This window comes from Boleophthalmus pectinirostris, unplaced genomic scaffold (assembly GCF_026225935.1).
Source record: "Boleophthalmus pectinirostris isolate CB_2022bp ecotype Guang Dong unplaced genomic scaffold, ASM2622593v1 HiC_scaffold_240, whole genome shotgun sequence".
Classification (NCBI taxonomy): domain Eukaryota; kingdom Metazoa; phylum Chordata; class Actinopteri; order Gobiiformes; family Gobiidae; genus Boleophthalmus; species Boleophthalmus pectinirostris.
In genome coordinates, this window is record NW_026571221.1 from 1 (window position 1) to 18,291 (window position 18,291).

Below are 18,291 nucleotides of genomic sequence, written 5' to 3' on the forward strand. Positions count from 1 at the left end.
TTCAAACATAAAAGTTGTTATCTTTTTGCCTTTGGACGAATGACCCTTTCCATTCTCCACTCTTTTCCAGTGCTGCTGCTTTGTTTTAGTGGTTGGTGGTTATAACTTGGCCCAGACCCATAGATGACAGCTGACAGGATCATGGTACCAGATGGGACTTTCACCTTGGAGTACGAGGAGGGCCAGGGTCTCTCCTCTGTCTCCTCCGCCATGTCCATTGACAACTTGTTCCCCGCTTTACTGGAGTGCTTTGGCATCATTCTGTGCGGGTACATAGCTGGAAGAACTAACATCATCACTTCCACCCAGGCCAAAGGGTTGGGGAACTTTGTGTCCAAGTTTGCCCTTCCAGCATTGTTGTTTAAAAATATGGTGCTGCTGGACTTTGCCAATGTCATCTGGCCTTTCTTATGGAGCATCCTCATTGCCAAAGCCTCTGTGTTTGTAATTGTATGTTTTCTAACACTGGTGGTGGCCTGTCCAGAGAGTCGATATAGTAAAGCTGGTCTTTACTCTATATTTGCCACCCAAAGCAATGATTTCGCTTTAGGATATCCTATAGGTGAGTATATTGTCAAAGCTTTACCACTGTCAGAATTAACTTACACATTTGTAACGCCTGCACAAACAGTACTTAAAGTGTTGTTTGTTTTGTCATTCTTTAAACATTTGCTAACATACCTTGGGGAATGATACATTGTTAGTTTAATTGCTGTTTTAAGCATAAACTAAACATATTCTTTAGTACAATTTAAAGGTTCTGTATTACACAAAATTAACTCTTATTTAGATGCTAGATGCCATGCTAGAATGCTCCTCAAAAACATCCCTGGAGTTGTGTTTTGTTTCATTCTCACATGTTTGAGTAATCCTTTATTATTAGTCTGTCTACATCTCCAAAGCAGAAAATGCTCCATTCCACCTTATGATGTCGTGAAGTAGTAGTTTTCAAGTTAACAGCTACCTTTTACCTTTAGTTCAGTAGAAATTGGTATTTCTTGGGCTGAAATTATTCAAGTGATTCTAATGAAGGTGTATGGAGTTTAAAAACACAGTGGAGCACTTCCTGTATTACCACATGACATCACAAGGTGGAACCGAGTGTATTCCGTTTGAGAGAAGAACTCAGCCTATATATGCAGGGTTTGTGTGTTAAACATGTGTGACTGAACAAAAAACACAACTCCAGGTATAATTGTGTTGAGGAAAGAACATTGTAGGTCAGAAAATAGCATAATACGGGTCCTTTAATACAACTCAAACAAAAATGTACTGTATTTTTGCACAATTTTCTTTTATAAATATTAATTTGCATTTACTTAAAGACTCTTCTATTTTACCTTAACATTTTCTCACTTACATGAATAAATACTCTGGATTACATTTAACATGCATTTTATTGTTTGTGTTTTGCAGTTGCAGCGCTCTACAAGAACACATACCCAGAATACCTCCAGTACATTTACCTGGTCGCACCTGTCTCTCTAATGATCCTCAACCCTATAGGATTTGGGTTTTGTGAGATCCAAAAGTGGAAAAGCCAGATAAACCACCAGCAAAGCAAATTAGTCATAGTGGGACATGTGATTCTACAGGTCCTAAAGAATCCTATAGTGTTTATGGTTATTATTGGTATCACTGCACACTTTGTTCTGCATCAAAGAATCCCAGTGTTCATGGCAGAGTTTGTGGATGGCTTGGCTAACTCTTTTGGAGGAGCAGCTCTCTTCTATCTGGGTCTGTCCATGGTGGGCCAGCTAGGGAAGTTAACCAAGTCCACTGCTGTGACTCTAATCCTGCTTATCACTGCAAAACTGTGAGTGAAAACCACCACTAGCCACTTTACATAGTTGAAGTTTTTTACTTTTTATTCTACACATATTCTTAGATTGTAACACTGTTTCGTAAGACGACTTTAACAGGACTTTATTAAGAGCAGAAATATACATTATAGTTATATGCCAATATTTTGGGTCAACATTTGGACTTTTTAGCTGCTGCTGCATAAAAGATACACACAAAGGTGTATTTGAACATGTTAGTCAGAGATAACTGCTGAAAACACGATTGCACAGCTTTCCTTAATGTTTGTGGTTTAAACACAGCTGTGGATGAGAGTGCAAGAAATTCAAAATTTAAGGAAAAGAAGCTAAACTGGTCATACATACTTTGTATCGGCCCAAAAAATATCAGCAGAACTTATCAGCCAAAAAAATCATATCAGTTGATCTCTACTATATGACATTACAAATAATTATACACCAAACCTTTACAACTGTATCATGTATCATCATGTATCATCATCAAAACCCTAATTGACTAGAGAACATTAAAAAACAAACCACAGTGAGCCGTTTCATTATAGGATCTAGTTAGCCAACATGTTTTGAATGACTCAGACTTTAAAAGCTACAAGATTCAACCAAGCTGTTACATGTTTGCCTTGACTTGTATATTTAATGTTACTCCAATGCTGTCTTTACCTGTGGTGTTTATTATTATTAATAATCATATTCTTGCTTTTTATTATTATTATTTTATAGGTTATTATTACCCCTCCTTTGTAAAGATATGGTGGATCTGTTGGACAGTAGCAACACCAGCAGATTAAACCAATCCAGTCTCTCCAACTTTGCGTTTCTCTATGGAGGCTTCCCAACTGCACCAAGTGTGGCCATCTATGCTGTTTACTACAATGCAGAAGTTGAAGTTGTAAGTGCATATTTACTTGGAAGTATACATTTTACATACAATGTATCTATATATCTATGTAATTATCTTTTGATTTGTTTTCAGGTGACGTCTGGCATGGTCATTAGCACTTTCCTGTCAGCCCCTATAATGTATGTCTCTGCCTGGCTGTTGACGATCAGTTGGATGGATCCAGATGTTTTGAGGAAGTCGTTACAGAAAGTCTGCTTCAACATTAGTATATTGGGACTAGTTGTTTTGGTAAGTAGATATATAAACTAGTCTAGTGAGTGTGGGACTTTATTCAGTCTCTGGTTGCATTTTGTGCTCATTTAAATGTATTGTGTATGTATTGTTTCTGTCTACTTAGTCAAGACTTGCATCATATGTTGTGCAATTTGTTCCGTATTGCTACACATGAATGTTTAAAGTCCAGCCCCATCATTGGCCTAAGGAAGTAATATATACAATACAAAAACATTAATAGACATTTCTGTTTAACAGGTTTGGACGATAAGTGTTATGTTTCTCAGTAAGAAAGTCAAGAGACTACCTCAGATGTTTGCAGCTCATTTATTCTTTGCACAGGTCCCTACACTAACACATGAAACTTGCAAAATATCAAATTCTGAAATTATGTTGCATTTGTAACAGTTTGTCTTTGCTTTTATAGTTCATGACATGTTTTGGAATGATCCTGTGGAACTATATTGTTTACACAGATAATTTCATTGGACAGATCGTTACTTTCACAATATTGTGTATCTCCCTCTACAGCACTTATGTGTGGTCAGGTAATGACATGTACAAAAATATTCAAGAAACCACCTTTGATTATTTTTAACACAATTATTTTTGTTTTAGGTTTAATAGCATTGTCTCTTGTTCTACTGAAAAAGTATGAGGATGTGAAAGTGTCTTCAGGCATGATAGCTCTTGTGGGCTGGGGGTGAGTAACTAAAGAAAAAAGAAAGGAGAAATGAAAGTTTATAAATTATGACTCATTTGCAGACACAAATATTTGCAAACAAAAAAAAAAACAACACAAGCAAAATGCTAGACTTATGGTTCTTTTTATTTTGCTCTTCTATTACCAGGGTCCCCATCTTTGTAACAGGCATTTTGCTCATGTCTGGGAAAATGGTGCCTGACACTATAGATTTTGCTTTCTTTTATGGCAAGCCTCAGGTGTGTAAACCATCCAACACTTTGATCTAGAGTTTTGCTGTAGTTGAAAAGCCCACTACAGTATTGCCTTTGTCTAAAGTCCTGGCTTGTCCTCTTCCAGATCATCTGCTCCACAGTCATGGCTGCTCTGAGCATACTGCTGGCAGGGGGCTCTCTTGTGTGTCTCAGCAGAGGAACCTGGGCACAGAAGGATGAAGGAAACTCTGACACCTTTGAAGACACTTTGGTCGAACCTGAAAGTCCAAGTCTTTCTGAGGCAAATGGTCTTTCAGGTGATAGTGACAGAGGTATCACTTTTTTACATTGTTATGAATCAGACCTTACTTTGTACATGCAGCCTGTAACCTCATCATTAATCACTGTGAAAATGGTGGAGCTGAGTATTTTCTAAAGCTCTTATTTATGTTAATTTTTGTGCATTTTCTTTGCTTTGAGTGAATGTTAAGGTCAGTTTACATCTGGCATACACTTTCATAGACTTGTCACTTTGTTATCAGCTTGCCTCATATGTGATTGCGCCCCACCTCAGCCCATGCCTGATATGATCACAAGCACTAATATGAACAACCAGCCTTCACTCAGAGGTATAATTGAGTCTGCAATGATTGTCTTTTGTACACAAACCCAGCAGACCTACCTAATAGATGTTTTTTGTATGTATGTCCTTGAAACATTTCTCCTGTTCTGCAGATCAGTGTGAGGATAACTGTGAGGCGAGCGAGTGCCTGCTCATTCAGCAGGAGGAGGAGCGGCTGCAGGCTGTAGACAGACAGGTGGCCCGTCATGTTCTCTTGTGTCTGCTCCTCACTGTCTGCTTGTTTGCTGTGAGTAACTGATCTCAGGGTTGAATTTAAACAAGTTCATTTTAACTCATTACTCTTTCCCAACACAGAGCCATGGTCCATTCATTTACACGATCTATTACATGACTTTATATTATACTTCCTTACCCGTCAAGTGTTAAATCCATTTTAATTCCTGTTTTGACAGAACTTGTCCAGCTGCCTGTGGCTGCTGTTGAATTCTATTCCAGGTAGACTCTATTTAGAGCTGCAGTTCTTCTGTGCTGTGGCTAACTATGGGCAGGTAGGTAACGGTTCTTGTACTGGTAATGTTTTAGTACTGGGATTAATGGTTTGTGTATCTGTGTTTTAACTGTGAGGCTTTGTGCACACAGGGACTTCTCTCATTTGCACTGTTTGGGTTGGACAAACATTTTATCATTCTGCCTTTTAAAAGAAGGTACTTTTCTAGACAATTTTAAGTTTTTCCTAAACAAATCCGTGTGCTCAATACATGTTTGATAAATGCTTAAGGTTATACGCCCTGTGGAACAGAAGACAGCGGGAGCAGCCCCAGACAGATCTGGGTATAAGGATGACCTGCACTCAGTTCACCAAATACCACAAAGATCAGTGTAGTCATGATATTGTCAGACAGAGAAGGTGAGAGTGGGTTTGCATACCTGTGTTCTTGACATCTATAACAACAAATATTTTCAGTGTTTTAAAATGTTTTCTTACAAATCCTGCTAACATACTTCTTCTTGGTGGCTGGCTCTGACTTGTAGGTGTGGGAAGAGGACTATAGTGGCCTGTTTTCTGGGCTGTGAGTTGGTGGACTGGCTGTTGCAGGTGGGTCTAGCTCTGGACCGTGGAGAGGCTGTTCTTTATGGAATGAGGCTGCAACAGGGTGGTGTGCTACGGCATGTTAACCATCTGCATTGTTTCCAGGACAGTCCTCTGTATTATCGTTTCACAGAATGAAGTAGAATATTAAAAAAATTAAATGTCCAGTTCATGATCAAATAATGCAGTTTCAATGCAAAGTTTGCCTCTTATTTACATTAAGGGAAATTTTCTTCTACTGTCTATATGAAAAACTAATTTCTTAATAACCCTCTTTAACAACTTCAATTAAATGTATGACTAAAGCACATGAGACATTTCATATTTTCTAAGGACAAACAAATTTTATACCATGCTACAAAATCACCCATGTCATTTCAAAGCTTTCTTTTAATGTAGTAGTTGCTGTTTTTTCATTATTAGTTATGGCCTCAAATAGTGTCACACTGTAGAAATTCTTTGCTTAAATACCTCAATATTTGTCAAAACCGGAGAAGGGATGATGTCATTTGTACTGTCAGTCTTAAAAGTGTTCATCAGTACTTCATCATGTGAATGAATTGTGATTTTATTGCTTGGCTGCTTGTAAATGTACACAGGATGAGGGATTGTCATTTTTTTCTAGTTTATTGCAGTATTATGTACAAAATATTTAATTAATATATTTTATTGATTTAATAAATATTGCAATGCACTTAATTAATCGGACCATGGCCATTTATCATTTGTAATACAGTATTATACATATTATACAACACTATGATGTTCTTGCTGCTTGATTAATGTTTTTCTTGTCTTTAGTGCAAACACTGGATTTTATGCAACAGTTGTGTTTTCAACAAGTAGAGACATGTTCCCTTAGCTTTTCTCATAAATAGCCATCTCCTCTTGAACACAGTTTGAAAACAAGTTGACCAAGTAATCTGGCTCCGTAATACCCTCTGAAACAATCTTCTCCATCTGATCAATCTTGTTTTTTTCAAGTCCCCTCATCTTCTCTGTGATCTTCTGTCCTCTGTCCTGCAATTCAAACAATTATGAGTTACAAAAAAAAACAGTAGTCCAACAAAATGGCACAATTTCAACCTTGTAGGACTCAATAATGGCAGATACGAGTTCATGCTTGACAAATAACGCGTGTTTGCGATCGGGTTTGCTTTGGAAACGAGGCTTCTTCTTCACTGGATCATCTGCACCATAGTTAGGAGAACAGGTCTCTTTAAACTGCCCCACACCTTCCATAAAAACGAAGGGTTTGAATACAGACCTGAAAGATATGTACATAAAAAAAAAGTATTAAAAGTTCAAAGTGTTGGTACATCTTTCAACAAATGAGATGTCACAACCAAGATTGTAATTTGTATATGACTGGTGTGTAGCTTGGAGAGACATCAGGCTGTGTTGTCAATCAAAGTTATGACAGATGAAGTAAATAGTACATATTGTTACTTTATTATGGCATGTGTAAATGGATTATGGAGGCTGTTAATTCAGTATTTTTGTCTTTTGCAATTTCTTTAGTTTTTAACATTTTATTGGGGATAGTATAACCAAAATGGAAACTCATGAGATGCTTTTGCTCTGTACTGGTTATAGTATCAATATACTGATACTTTGAAGTGACATCACACTGGGGGTATTGTATATGTAGCTCTATCCTGGACAGTTCAGAAGTTACTATGATGACACACACATTAGCAAACACTGTTTTAGATTGTTTGAAAACTCAAGAAAAACACAAAGTGGATTTAAAAACCTGTGATCAATACGACTGTTCGTGGTCCTGTTTAGACATTCAGTTTTGAGTTTCCTCTGTTGCATTTCCAGCCAAGTCAAATCTTTCTGGTCAAATTGTGTTAAAACAAAGCTCAGATTAAAGTCTAACTCGAGTAACAGAGCTTCAGACACAACAATGTCTACAGTTAACATCACACCCCCAGAGAATATTGCGAAGTATCAATATTACAATTCTATTAAAACCATCTCATACCGCTCTGGATCTGGGGTTGCAGTAAAATAATGCACGGCTGGCAGAGTTGGATCAGTAGGGACCACAGACACCATGCTCCCTGTGGACATGAACATTCCTTCCATGTTGATGCCACTTTCTTTATCTCTCAAGATATCCATCATTGTTTCTGCAGTAATAGAACCTTAAACATAAAAATAAAATACATCATTGAGCCTCTGTTAGGTCTGTCATGATAACAAATTTTTAAGTGCGAAATACTGTCAAAGCCAAACCAAACCACATACCCGAATTAGCCCAAAAACGTATTCTAAATGTACAATATTGTAAAAAAAAAGAAAAAAAGAAAGTGCAATAAGTAAATGACAGAATGCAAAATGTTAAGTAGTTAGTTTCTATAATGAGTCATAGAAGTTCATAATGCAACACTCTACAACTCAAATATCTTAGTACATAAAAATAACAAAAATTCTCCCTCTAGTACAAAGTAAAAGTACTCATGATAAATAATGACCCCCAAAAAGTACTGTCTCATCTGTCATGTACTAAACAATAACTTAATAATCATATTTATCATGACAGGCCTATCCTTTGTTTTAAAATCTCCCATCAGCTGATCAAAAGACTTCAACACCATTTACCATTGCTTTTTTCCAGTAGCATCTTCCCTTCACAGTAGCGACTCCCAGAAGCCTCAATTCTGGCAGTGGTCAGGTAGGAGTAGACTGTGGCAAAGTTAAACTGTTTCTTTCCATCCCACCAGCCTTTGCTGCGAGCGTAATCCCTCATCTCAGGGTGCTCTTTGTCAATCTTAGTAGTGATGCCGTACTGATTTGAAATGTTGCGATATCCACCTAAAAAACAATTAAAACTTGTAAACTCCAAAAATACTTTAATATAGATCAAACAAAGTCATAGGCCCTATTTTTTATGCTTACTCTCCACTCTCTCTGCTGCCCAATACTTGGCAGATGTCTCCAGCAGCCAGGCCTCCTTCCTGTCAGAGATGAGGAAACTGTTGTGGTAGGTGAAGCCGCTTTCATCTTCCAAACAAGATCCTCCCTGACCATATTTCTGCAGAAGCTCAGTGATCACATCCACTGCTCCCTCTGCTGTGTCTGCCCTCTCAAGCCCTAGTCTGGAAAACAAGGATAATGCAGTTCAATATATTATAAAGTAGTAATAAACATACACTTAGAAATTAACCTAATTGTGTGGCAAGTACAGAACAAGGAAGAAGCTGATACCTGACTAGGTCCATGCCAAGAAGCGCCTCCTCATCATCAACACTCTCTCGGCCCCAAACTGCTTCATTGCCAATGCACACTCCATACTCATTTGCTCCCATCTCTGCTCCCCACAGCCAGGCCGGTTTACTCAACACCACTGCATGTGTGTGGGGGACCTGCTCAATCTCCATGTATGTGCACTTCACAAAAGATAACAAGGTTACGGCATTGCAACTTACCAATTTCCAATCATTCTTAGACAATTGTGTGACTGTTACCCACTTCTACAGTCTCGCCCTCTACGTGGTCACTGGCAGGAACATACACCACCTCCTGCACCTCATCACAGGGCCTGTCCGAGTTCTTCCCAAAGATGATGCGCTGTCCCACAGTGGAGGGAGGCAGAGCTACAAATGTGTCGCAGGATGATGGCTCCATTTTATCCGCTAAGTCAAAAAATTAGATATAAAAAAGTAGATATTTACATTGCATCATAGAACTTCATTTACTTGTAGTCGCTGTCATTAATTAAAATCGATCAAATGCACACAGATGAAAGGTTATGTTTAACACCTGAGGAAGAATTGTGTTATTACATGCAATGATTCACACCCAAGTAATAGACTAACTCTTACAAGCATCAATATGGAACATGGACTAAAAAGGTGCATTTGTTTTTCAATGTTACCTGTGTCTGTCACTTTGTAGTTTCTGTTTTCATTTCTGCAGACCCTTCTTTTCGCCAGATCACCTTTCCAGTGACACGGAAACAGTATGTCACGTGACGTAAACAATGCCAAAATATTCTGATAGTCCCTTTTATGGGTTTCAATCTAAAATAATAAATAAACCTGTAAATAGTAGGCTATGCATGGTAGTCCATCATGCATACGTTTTCTTGGCCGTTGGTTTTGGCATGTCCGTAAGAAACGTAACTAAAACTAATAAATAAAGTCAAGTCTAAATCCAAAATCCAAATGTCCTTTACAGAGCTTGTTCCGCTGATGTTTCGCTGCAAGTTTCTAAAATAGCGTAAATTTAAATAACACTAAAAAAACAGCTGTGTTTAGTAGCTAATAGTCCCTTGAAATAAGATAACAGCGAGACTTCACAATTATACTCTATAAAGAGAATGTTTTAATATGGTTTTATTTTGTCAAAGGAGATCACTTTTGTAATCATTTCCGGAAGTGCGGCTGGTCAGTCTGTGGAGTTTGTTTACATGCGGAACTAGAGCGAGCTAAAAATAAATCATAGCTGTCACTTTGTGTAAAACTGTGCGGCAGCCATGGGGAAGTCATTTGCTAATTTTATGTGTAAGAAAGATTTTCATCCTGCGTCGAAGTCAAATATCAAGAAGGTCAGTAAAAATGTTTCCTTCGCTCTAGTTGTCGCATGCTACCTAGCCTGCTATGCTAACTTAGCATTGATGTTACTCGAAAATATGTGATGTGGTAGGACTGTTTACTCTGTTATTCTGCTGTAGGATGTATTTACAAATGTTATTTTACAACGGTGAATGTCTACTGCATGTGTAGCAATGAAGACTTCATGTTACTAAATTTAGTTCATTGCTAACTAACTTATGGTGGGTGAGCTGTAGGCTGCTTCAGACAAAAATTATGAGACTTGGTTCAATAAATCAATTCTTTTAACAATTACTCAACATTTTCAGCTAAAATAAATATGATGACAAATGTAAGAAAATTAAAACTACTACGCTATCCTCTATGCTAAAGTCTACAAATTGCAGTCACCAATATCATCCAGTAGAGGGAGACATTAGGCGTCCCTCCTGGGAACCATCTATGTCTTGTTGTGTTTAGATATTGTTTTATTATACAATATTGTATATTATTGGTGGATCCTTACAGACTGCAGATTGTTTGGAATGTTTTGTGCGTCTATTCAGCTGTTTCATCATTAAGAAAAACCTCTAATTTCTTACTATATTATCTTTTGTGAGACAGGTATGGATACAAGAACAGAAACTCACCTTCGAAAAGAAGAAACAGGAGGAACTGATGCAGGCCTATCTGAAAGAGCAGGAGACCTACAACAACAGGTACAATGTTTGTCTCTTTAATGTAGTCATCAGTGCTTATCTGAATAATTTGCAATTGATGTTTCTAATAAATAAAATCATTTGTATTTTTCCCTTTAGGGTCCTGATGGGAGATGATCGTGTCAAAAATGGACTGAATTTCATGTATGAGGCTCCACCAGGAGCATCCAAAGGTAAGTACAATCCCAAGGCATGATGAATCTACCTGAATTTTTCGGACTAATTAATTTTTGTATTTTTTTCCTGATGTGCTGTCCATTTTGAAGAGGAAAAGAAAGAGGTAGGGCGTGCTTGGCCTATCCCTTATTTCTACCCAAGTCAAGTTTGAATTATAAGATAATATGTTTCTGTGTATCTTCCAGGAGGGCGATGAGGAATGCAAGTTTGAATGGCAAAAGGGAGCTCCTCGAGAGAAGTAAATTGTTTACACTTTTGTTTTTATTTATTGTTGTTAGAATCAGACTAATTGCTTTTCTTAAATTCTTCTCTCAGGTATGCAAAAGATGACATGAATATTAGGGATCAACCATTTGGAATCCAGGTGCGTGAACCAAACAATCAGATTTTCAGAAACTAAAAAGGAGAAAACCATTACCATTTAGCTGTATGGCTTTGACTACTTCAATTCAGTGAGACAAACGATAGCACAACTTTTTAATTTGATTTATTTGGTTTATTTATGTTTCATTGTATTTATGGCATATTTTATCTTTTTACACAGTGTGTTAGCCATTTTAAATTTGTATTTTTTTTCCCCACATTTGAATCTTACCTCAGTAATTTGAAACATTATCTGAAAAAACAGTTGAGTAGTAGTAGTAGTAGTAAATGGTGAATTATACATCTAATTTTCAACTGCTTGGATAAACTGATAATTTACATCCCATTTTAGATTTTATTTTATTTCCATCCCTTTACACAAAACTGTTGTTTCTCCAGGTCCGCAATGTGAGGTGTATCAAATGCCACAAATGGGGCCACGTGAACACAGACAGAGAGTGTCCACTCTTTGGGCTGTCGGGGATCAATGCCAGTCATATGGCATCAGATGATGGAGCAGGTATTTTTCTCTTTATCACTGTAAAAATAGACAGTAAAACACTCTTTGTGGACAGCATTTTGAGCTTTTCTGTTACCCCCACTGTATCCTTTCTCTGTCTGCCGGGGCTCCCAGTCTAGCTCTTGATTCTGGGTTGTGCAATCAGCAAGTTGAGTAGTAAAGTAATAATGTTTACCCTGGGAGAGTCCAGTCAGTGCATGGTCTTGATGGTGGAGTGCCGTAATGGTTCCCCTCCTGTGCCGGCAGAAAAAATGTAATTATTGTGTATTCTGCTTGCCCAAACCGCTGCTTTGGCAGAGAATGATATTGTATGATTTGCTCAGCCGGAAGTGGAGTGAGTTGATTTGATGTCCCATTCTGTTAACAAAGCCGCCCCTGAAATTCCCACTGTGGAGATAGTGGCTGGCATGGCTCTGACATGAATGGGACTCTAAGGCTGTGATTTGTGCTAACAGGTCCGTCGATGCACCCCTCTGAGTTAATGGCGGAGATGCGAAACAGTGGGTTTGCCCTGAAAAAATGTGTCCTTGGTAGGGATGCGACTGTTTGTGATCCAGCACAGGTAATTGTCAGTCTCCCACTCCCCGTAACATACACATGCAGTATATACCTTCACCTTTACCTGAGATAGAAGACTCCACAAAGTAGAATACATATATACAAAATTGCAATAATACTTTTAGTACTATCTATATTTATTTTGGGATAATTTTCATAATTTTTTTTATGTAGGAATTCGTTGCCAGTGAAGAAGAGGAAGATCCAGAGGTGGAATTTTTAAAGTCATTAACATCAAAGCAAAAACAGAAGCTTCTCAGGTAAAATTATAACAGTAATAAATTGTATTTATAGATGCCCTTGAAGACATCCAAGGACACTGAACAAAAACGTTGACAATTGTAGTTAATTTTTTTTTAAATTATTATTATGTTTGACTCCTTTTATGCAGGCAGCATAAAATAAAAAAATCACATTGCCCAATTTAGTGGATTTAAAAATTAGCTATTATTGTTATTTTTTAAAGTTTGATATTTTAGTGGCAATGTTTAGTTGTTTAGTTGTGCATGTCATATTTTGGCATTTTTATACGTCACTACAATTTTCTTTTTGTTTTCGTATTTTTGCTGAACAAAAACTAAATTTTCAACATAATATCAGGGCAGTTGCTAAATGTATTCTCTACACAGAAAACTTGACCGCCTTGAGAAACAGAAGTCCAAGAAGAAAAAGAGCAAGAAACAAAAGAAGAAGAGCAAAAAGAAACATAAGAAAAAGGCGGACAGCGATTCCTCAGACTCCAGCAGCAGCGACAGTGACAGCAGCAGTGACAGTAGCTCCGACTCTAGCCCCAAGAAGAAGAGTAAGAAGAAAACATCCCGTCGAGACAGCAGCTCTGAAAGACACGCCAAGGGACACAAGAAGTCCTCTTCTCACAGGAGCAGGTCACCGAGCCTGCGCACCCATCACGACGCGGACCATTACCACCAGAGGAAAAACAGGGCAAGCAGTCCAGTGAACAAGCATCAGGGAGGTCAGGACAAGCAGAGAGGTAAGGGGAGCGGAAGTAAAGACGACAACAGGCATCACAGAGACAGTGATGAAAGGAGGGACAGGGCTGAAGAAGGGATGAGGAAAGACAGAGGAAGGAGTAGGAGTCGAGATAGAAAGGAGCGGAGAGATAGGAGTAAGAGCAGAGAAAGACGGAGGGATAAGGAGGATACAGGGAGAAGTAGGAGCCAGGAGCGAAGGAGGGATAGAGAAAACAGAGAAAGGAGTAGGAGCCAGGAGCGGAAGAGGGATAGAGAGGACAGGGGTAGGAGCAGGAGCCAGGAGAGAAGGAGGGATAGAGATAACAAGGGTAGGAGCAAAAGTAGGAGCCCACGGAGAAGGGAGAGTAGTCCAGACAGAGACAAAAGAAAACACTAACAGTTTTGCCGTTGACAAATTCTGTTATTTCACATCTCTTATGGACTACCAAATCGGATCTCCTACAGTTTCTCCACATGAAGATTAGAGCGTCGTACCTCTGTTCACCAGTAGAGGGAAGCAGTCCACAGACAATGTAGTTAAGTAGGCCATAGCAGTGCGGTTTCTCCTGCTGTGTAAATTAATTTATTTGCGTTAGAGGCAATTCGCTGCCTTAACGCGCAAATTTTATTTTAATTTTTTAGGACCTGATTGAAATAGAAAAAACGTTTTGGATACTTTTTTTTCTTGTTGTATTTTATTTAAACAAAAAAGACAACATTGTTTGAAACGACTGTTATTCTTGGATTTTATCCCTAATAAATATTAGAGTTCCAAATATAATTGTTTGCATTAAAAAGAACATATAAATATATCCTGTTGAGATTTTTTTTTTTCACACTGAGCAGGTTTACGTAAAATCAATGTACTGCAATGTATTTTAAGCTTAATAAATTCAAGCTTTTTGGAAATTAATTACGCACTGTTTTAGTCGTCTGATATTTTTATGCGTATTTCTAAATTACGAAATTTTCTCGGAAATCTGTGCTCTTCAGATCAAGAGTAAAATGTAGCATAGGATGACCAATGTATCAAAAATAAACGCTCGTTTCCAGTAACAGTAATAATTATTGCTTTTTTATTTTGCTTTTGTCTATTTTTTCTCGTTTCAACTCTTTTGAGCCACTTCAACGTACACCAGTTTAAACAAAAAATAGGCTATTTTCCATCAATAAAAAATTAATTACATTCAAAATAAAAAGAACACATTTTAAAATATTGTCTCCAAGACATAACATTTGAGTATTTTCCTAAATGGGATCCTGTCTGATCGCTCGTTTAAAAGCCTTGTTGCGCCAAAGGAAATGAAAATAATTTGCCTGTATTGCCTTCTGCTCAATTTAACAGGCGCCTGAAAGAGGCTGTGTGCAGGATGCCTCTCCCTGACGTATTCCCATCGTGCACCGAGCTGTAATTATTATTCCTTGGCTTTTCCTTGAGTCGGACGCTGCACTGGCTACGCACAAAGAAGTCAGAGAGCATCCTTGAACCCTTTCAGCGCGGGGCCACTGATATTCAAATAACACACAGGCCATTTGACTGCACCGCGCGCACTGCATTTCAAATCCAACATTTGCATCTGACTCTTGGCCCTGGCTTTTTCTGAAGTTTAAAAAACCGTTCCCATAACATCTTTGTGGTTTGTGGTAAAGAGGAAAACCCGCCATATAGCACAATTTTCGCTCCATGGATATGCAAATTCTAGCAGTTAATTTGGACAATTAGAATAAATATTCAGGGACCTTTGTCATCAAACCCCCCTAGACGGCCCCCGATAAAGTGCGAGTGAACAAAAGACGCTCGCAGATTAATTAGATATTTGATAAGACACGAATCCCTAATCGCACAGACAAGACACATGGGGCTGCGATGTGCTCCAAGTCATAATTAATAGCATTTAACAAGGTTTTCATTTGGCCATGAAATGTCTTTTCCGGGGCATTAAACATTGATCTGTTCCGTAGGGAAAGCGTCACAGGCGGCTTACCAGACCTGGTTTTAGGCAAATAACCTTTACACCAGGCCTTTACCCCCTAATCCTCAAATATTCAACATGTTCATGTATTCTAGCCAAGACAAATAATTCACTAAGATACAATTAAAGCCTTTTAAGACGTTTTAATTAATTACGATAAAATGAAAGTCTTATACGTGTGACTTTATACAGGTAAACATTTATATATAGATATTTGAGCAAAGAAAAAATGGTAACCGAGGTTAGGGTAAGCTTGGTACATACATATCCACAAAGTGCGTCCAAAGTAAACTCCCTGATGTCCAGGATACCAACACGATAAAACAATAGAGCCGAACATTTACAGAAAACACACAGTTGAGGCGTCATTTACAAATGCAGCTCACAATGTCCCGAGTTCAACAGGCTCTGCGTTCTGCAACATCCGTGTCCCCGGCCTGAGGTGAGCCGGTGCCGCTGTGAGACAGTCCTCCGTCTGTCACTAGACCCGTTTAACAGTGCAGTCTGTGGCTGTGTCAGGCCTACGGCTCGTCGTGAGGAGACGGCTCCTTCACAGTGATTCGAGGGTTGACCCCCTCTAAAATCAGTTCTGGGGACTCGGACCTGGGGGTCTCCAGGTTACTGGTGTCGGTGTCACTGTCGCTGCCCTTTTTGCCACCTCCTCCTGCCGTGTGCGTTTTGATGTGCTTGCTCAAATGGTCACTGCGCATGAAGCGCTTGTTACACACCGGACACGCGAACCGTTTTTCACCGGTGTGCGTGCGCAGGTGTCTCTGCAGTTCGTCTGAACGCGTGAACCTTTTCCCACAGAAAAGCCAGTTGCACACAAACGGCCTCTCGCCGGTGTGCCAGCGCAAGTGCGCCTTGAGATGTGATGTTTTTCCATACACTTTCCCGCAGCCTGGGATGTGGCAGCTGTGGAGTCCCTTCCTCCTTAGACTAGCCCCCGCGGGCCCCAGCCGCTCGGCCTCCTGGCAGTTGGGACAGTCACATGTGGCCCTGCCTGAGTAACGCCGGGACGATCGAGACGAGCTGCTTATTCCTGAGCCACCTCCAGAAATCATGGCGTTGGCAGAAGCGTCTGTGTACGTGGGAATGACAGTCTTGAAGCCGTCCTGCGTCAACAGGTGCTGGCTCGTGGACAGGATGTGTGAGGCAGAGGGGCTGATGCCAGTGGAGCTGAAGGCAGAGTGTGTGAGAGAGGAGAAGTCTGGGTTGTAGCCGCTGAGCTGGGGAATGGCCTGGGGCGCACCGGAGTGCAAAGAACTCTGCAGGGAGCTCGCGGGGTTCTGAACATCCAGCCACGAGCCGGGGTTCGTGTGGACGTCCCACCACGAAGAAGCGCCGTTGGCCACGTCCCCGGAGATGGTGGAGTGGAAGCCGGACTTGTACCAAGACTCATAGGGGTGCGCCATGCCCACGCGTGGGTAGAGGCTCTCGGCAGACGTATGCACTTTAGAGATGAACGCAGACTGACCGGACTCCTGAGAGGTGACGCTGGCGGAGTTGGAGAACAGGCCGCTGTATTCGCTGGAGAACGCCGAGGATGTGGGGGATGTAGAGGCTAAGCAGAAGGCGCTGTTCCCTGCTCCACTGGTCGGGGTTAGTCCTGTGGACGCGCGGCTTGTTGCAACTGTGAACCCTGGCAGACTGGAGCCTAGGTTACAACTGGACGAGGACCTCTTCCAGGGGTGAAATCCACCTTTGGAGAAAGCGCTGGAGTCTGGCAAAGTGGTTAGGGGACTGGTGTTGCCGATTTTGTTGCAGGTTGCTGCCAGCATTGCTAAAGGTGTAGTTCCAAACCGTGGCTCTTCCTGGAAACACGGGGCATAAATTAAAAAAAAAATGCAAGCGCCACACAGCTGTATATCACAAAACACAAATTTACCTCAGTAAAATGTTTAATTTCAATTTTTGTAAACGTCTTCTTTTACATTAGAGAAATAAATGAGGACAAATGAACTGTGTTCAAAGCACAACGTGCAGCGCAACTTTTGGTAAACAACGAGTCATTTACGCAAAATAAAGTTATGAAGTTGTTGAATTGAGCTTTTATCGCGTTGAGTTTATTTCTGAAAATCGCGATCAAAGCAAACAAAATGTGACACAAAACAAAACATTAAGATTAATGCTCAGACTCCACTAAATAAACAAAAACGCTTTTATAACTTTTGCACTTTTTCTAACTTATTTGCACAAAAGCAGCAGTAAACTTACCCCAAGTATAGACGTAGCCATATCCAGGGTCTGCGCTGCGAGGAGAGAGTTCGCCAGTTCGGTGCCGTACAACTCCAACGTGATCCGGACGCACCGTGTTTGACTTGGGTCACACGGTTTCTCTCTCTTGGCTCTCAGCTCGAGTCTCTACCTAGTTGTACTGAGCGTGTTCTTTGAAGTACAGCTGGCGAGGACGCGCAGCCAATCTAATTGCTGCATCCGTGGTCGGGGATGAAGTCAGCCAATGAGAGACGCAACCGCAGACAGAAACACCAAAAGCCCTCCGTCAATCATGTGCTGTACAGCCTCTGCGCTGACTGTCATACAAGACACGATTTGGTATTTTTAATGCATACAGTTATTTTATGTATCCTCTCACGAAGTCTCAATGTCTCATTTCTGGGCTGAATTGAGTGCACACGTGATATCGACAGAGAGGTAAGCGTTTCACTCTTTCTACGCGTTTGTGGACCGATGTAACGGCAGCATCACCGTTCTCCCAGGTTTTTATCTATAAGACCATGCGCAGCACGTGAGAGTTAGTGTAGGACGCATATAACCGCGCGAGCCTAGCCTATAGGGATTGCATGTGTTTGCTATAATTATTATGCGTCTTTTTTGAAAGAAAGGGGCTGTCTATATTTATTCAGCAGGAGAAAACGTCTAAGATTGACAGTGGGCTTCTCAGACATCGCTTGGATAAGTTCTGAGCAGCAAGAATAAAACTGTTTCTAAAACTACA

General features: G+C 39.9%; 4 protein-coding genes across 4 annotated transcripts; 2 read left to right on the forward strand and 2 right to left on the reverse strand.

Annotated features, from left to right (window-relative positions):
* The first annotated feature begins 76 nt into the window (after positions 1–76).
* gpr155a (G protein-coupled receptor 155a) lies at positions 77–6,206 on the forward strand. The gene is made up of 15 exons (XM_055159701.1): positions 77–562; positions 1,417–1,816; positions 2,544–2,712; positions 2,797–2,952; positions 3,196–3,279; positions 3,365–3,485; positions 3,556–3,640; positions 3,789–3,879; positions 3,980–4,166; positions 4,377–4,463; positions 4,570–4,703; positions 4,870–4,965; positions 5,057–5,121; positions 5,196–5,324; positions 5,450–6,206. Exons 1-15 carry the CDS (start codon positions 124–126, stop codon positions 5,643–5,645), a joined length of 2,439 nt encoding a protein of 812 aa, XP_055015676.1. The 5' UTR covers positions 77–123; the 3' UTR covers positions 5,646–6,206.
* On the reverse strand, positions 6,168–9,480 carry scrn3 (secernin 3). The gene is made up of 8 exons (XM_020931819.2): positions 9,394–9,480; positions 8,988–9,151; positions 8,724–8,905; positions 8,415–8,614; positions 8,118–8,330; positions 7,498–7,660; positions 6,594–6,774; positions 6,168–6,527 (listed from the first exon to the last, which is right to left on the reverse strand). The coding sequence occupies exons 2-8, from the start codon at positions 9,141–9,143 to the stop codon at positions 6,366–6,368; spliced, it is 1,257 nt and encodes a 418-aa protein (XP_020787478.1). The 5' UTR covers positions 9,144–9,151; positions 9,394–9,480; the 3' UTR covers positions 6,168–6,365.
* A 415-nt stretch (positions 9,481–9,895) lies between these two features.
* Positions 9,896–14,171, forward strand: cir1 (corepressor interacting with RBPJ, CIR1). The gene is made up of 10 exons (XM_020931818.2): positions 9,896–10,065; positions 10,676–10,770; positions 10,870–10,943; positions 11,037–11,050; positions 11,133–11,185; positions 11,263–11,311; positions 11,710–11,830; positions 12,286–12,392; positions 12,563–12,648; positions 13,018–14,171. Exons 1-10 carry the CDS (start codon positions 9,994–9,996, stop codon positions 13,754–13,756), a joined length of 1,410 nt encoding a protein of 469 aa, XP_020787477.2. The 5' UTR covers positions 9,896–9,993; the 3' UTR covers positions 13,757–14,171.
* A 1,480-nt stretch (positions 14,172–15,651) lies between these two features.
* On the reverse strand, positions 15,652–17,619 carry sp9 (sp9 transcription factor). The gene is made up of 2 exons (XM_020931840.2): positions 17,550–17,619; positions 15,652–17,146 (listed from the first exon to the last, which is right to left on the reverse strand). Exons 1-2 carry the CDS (start codon positions 17,568–17,570, stop codon positions 15,854–15,856), a joined length of 1,314 nt encoding a protein of 437 aa, XP_020787499.1. The 5' UTR covers positions 17,571–17,619; the 3' UTR covers positions 15,652–15,853.
* Positions 17,620–18,291: the final 672 nt, after the last annotated feature.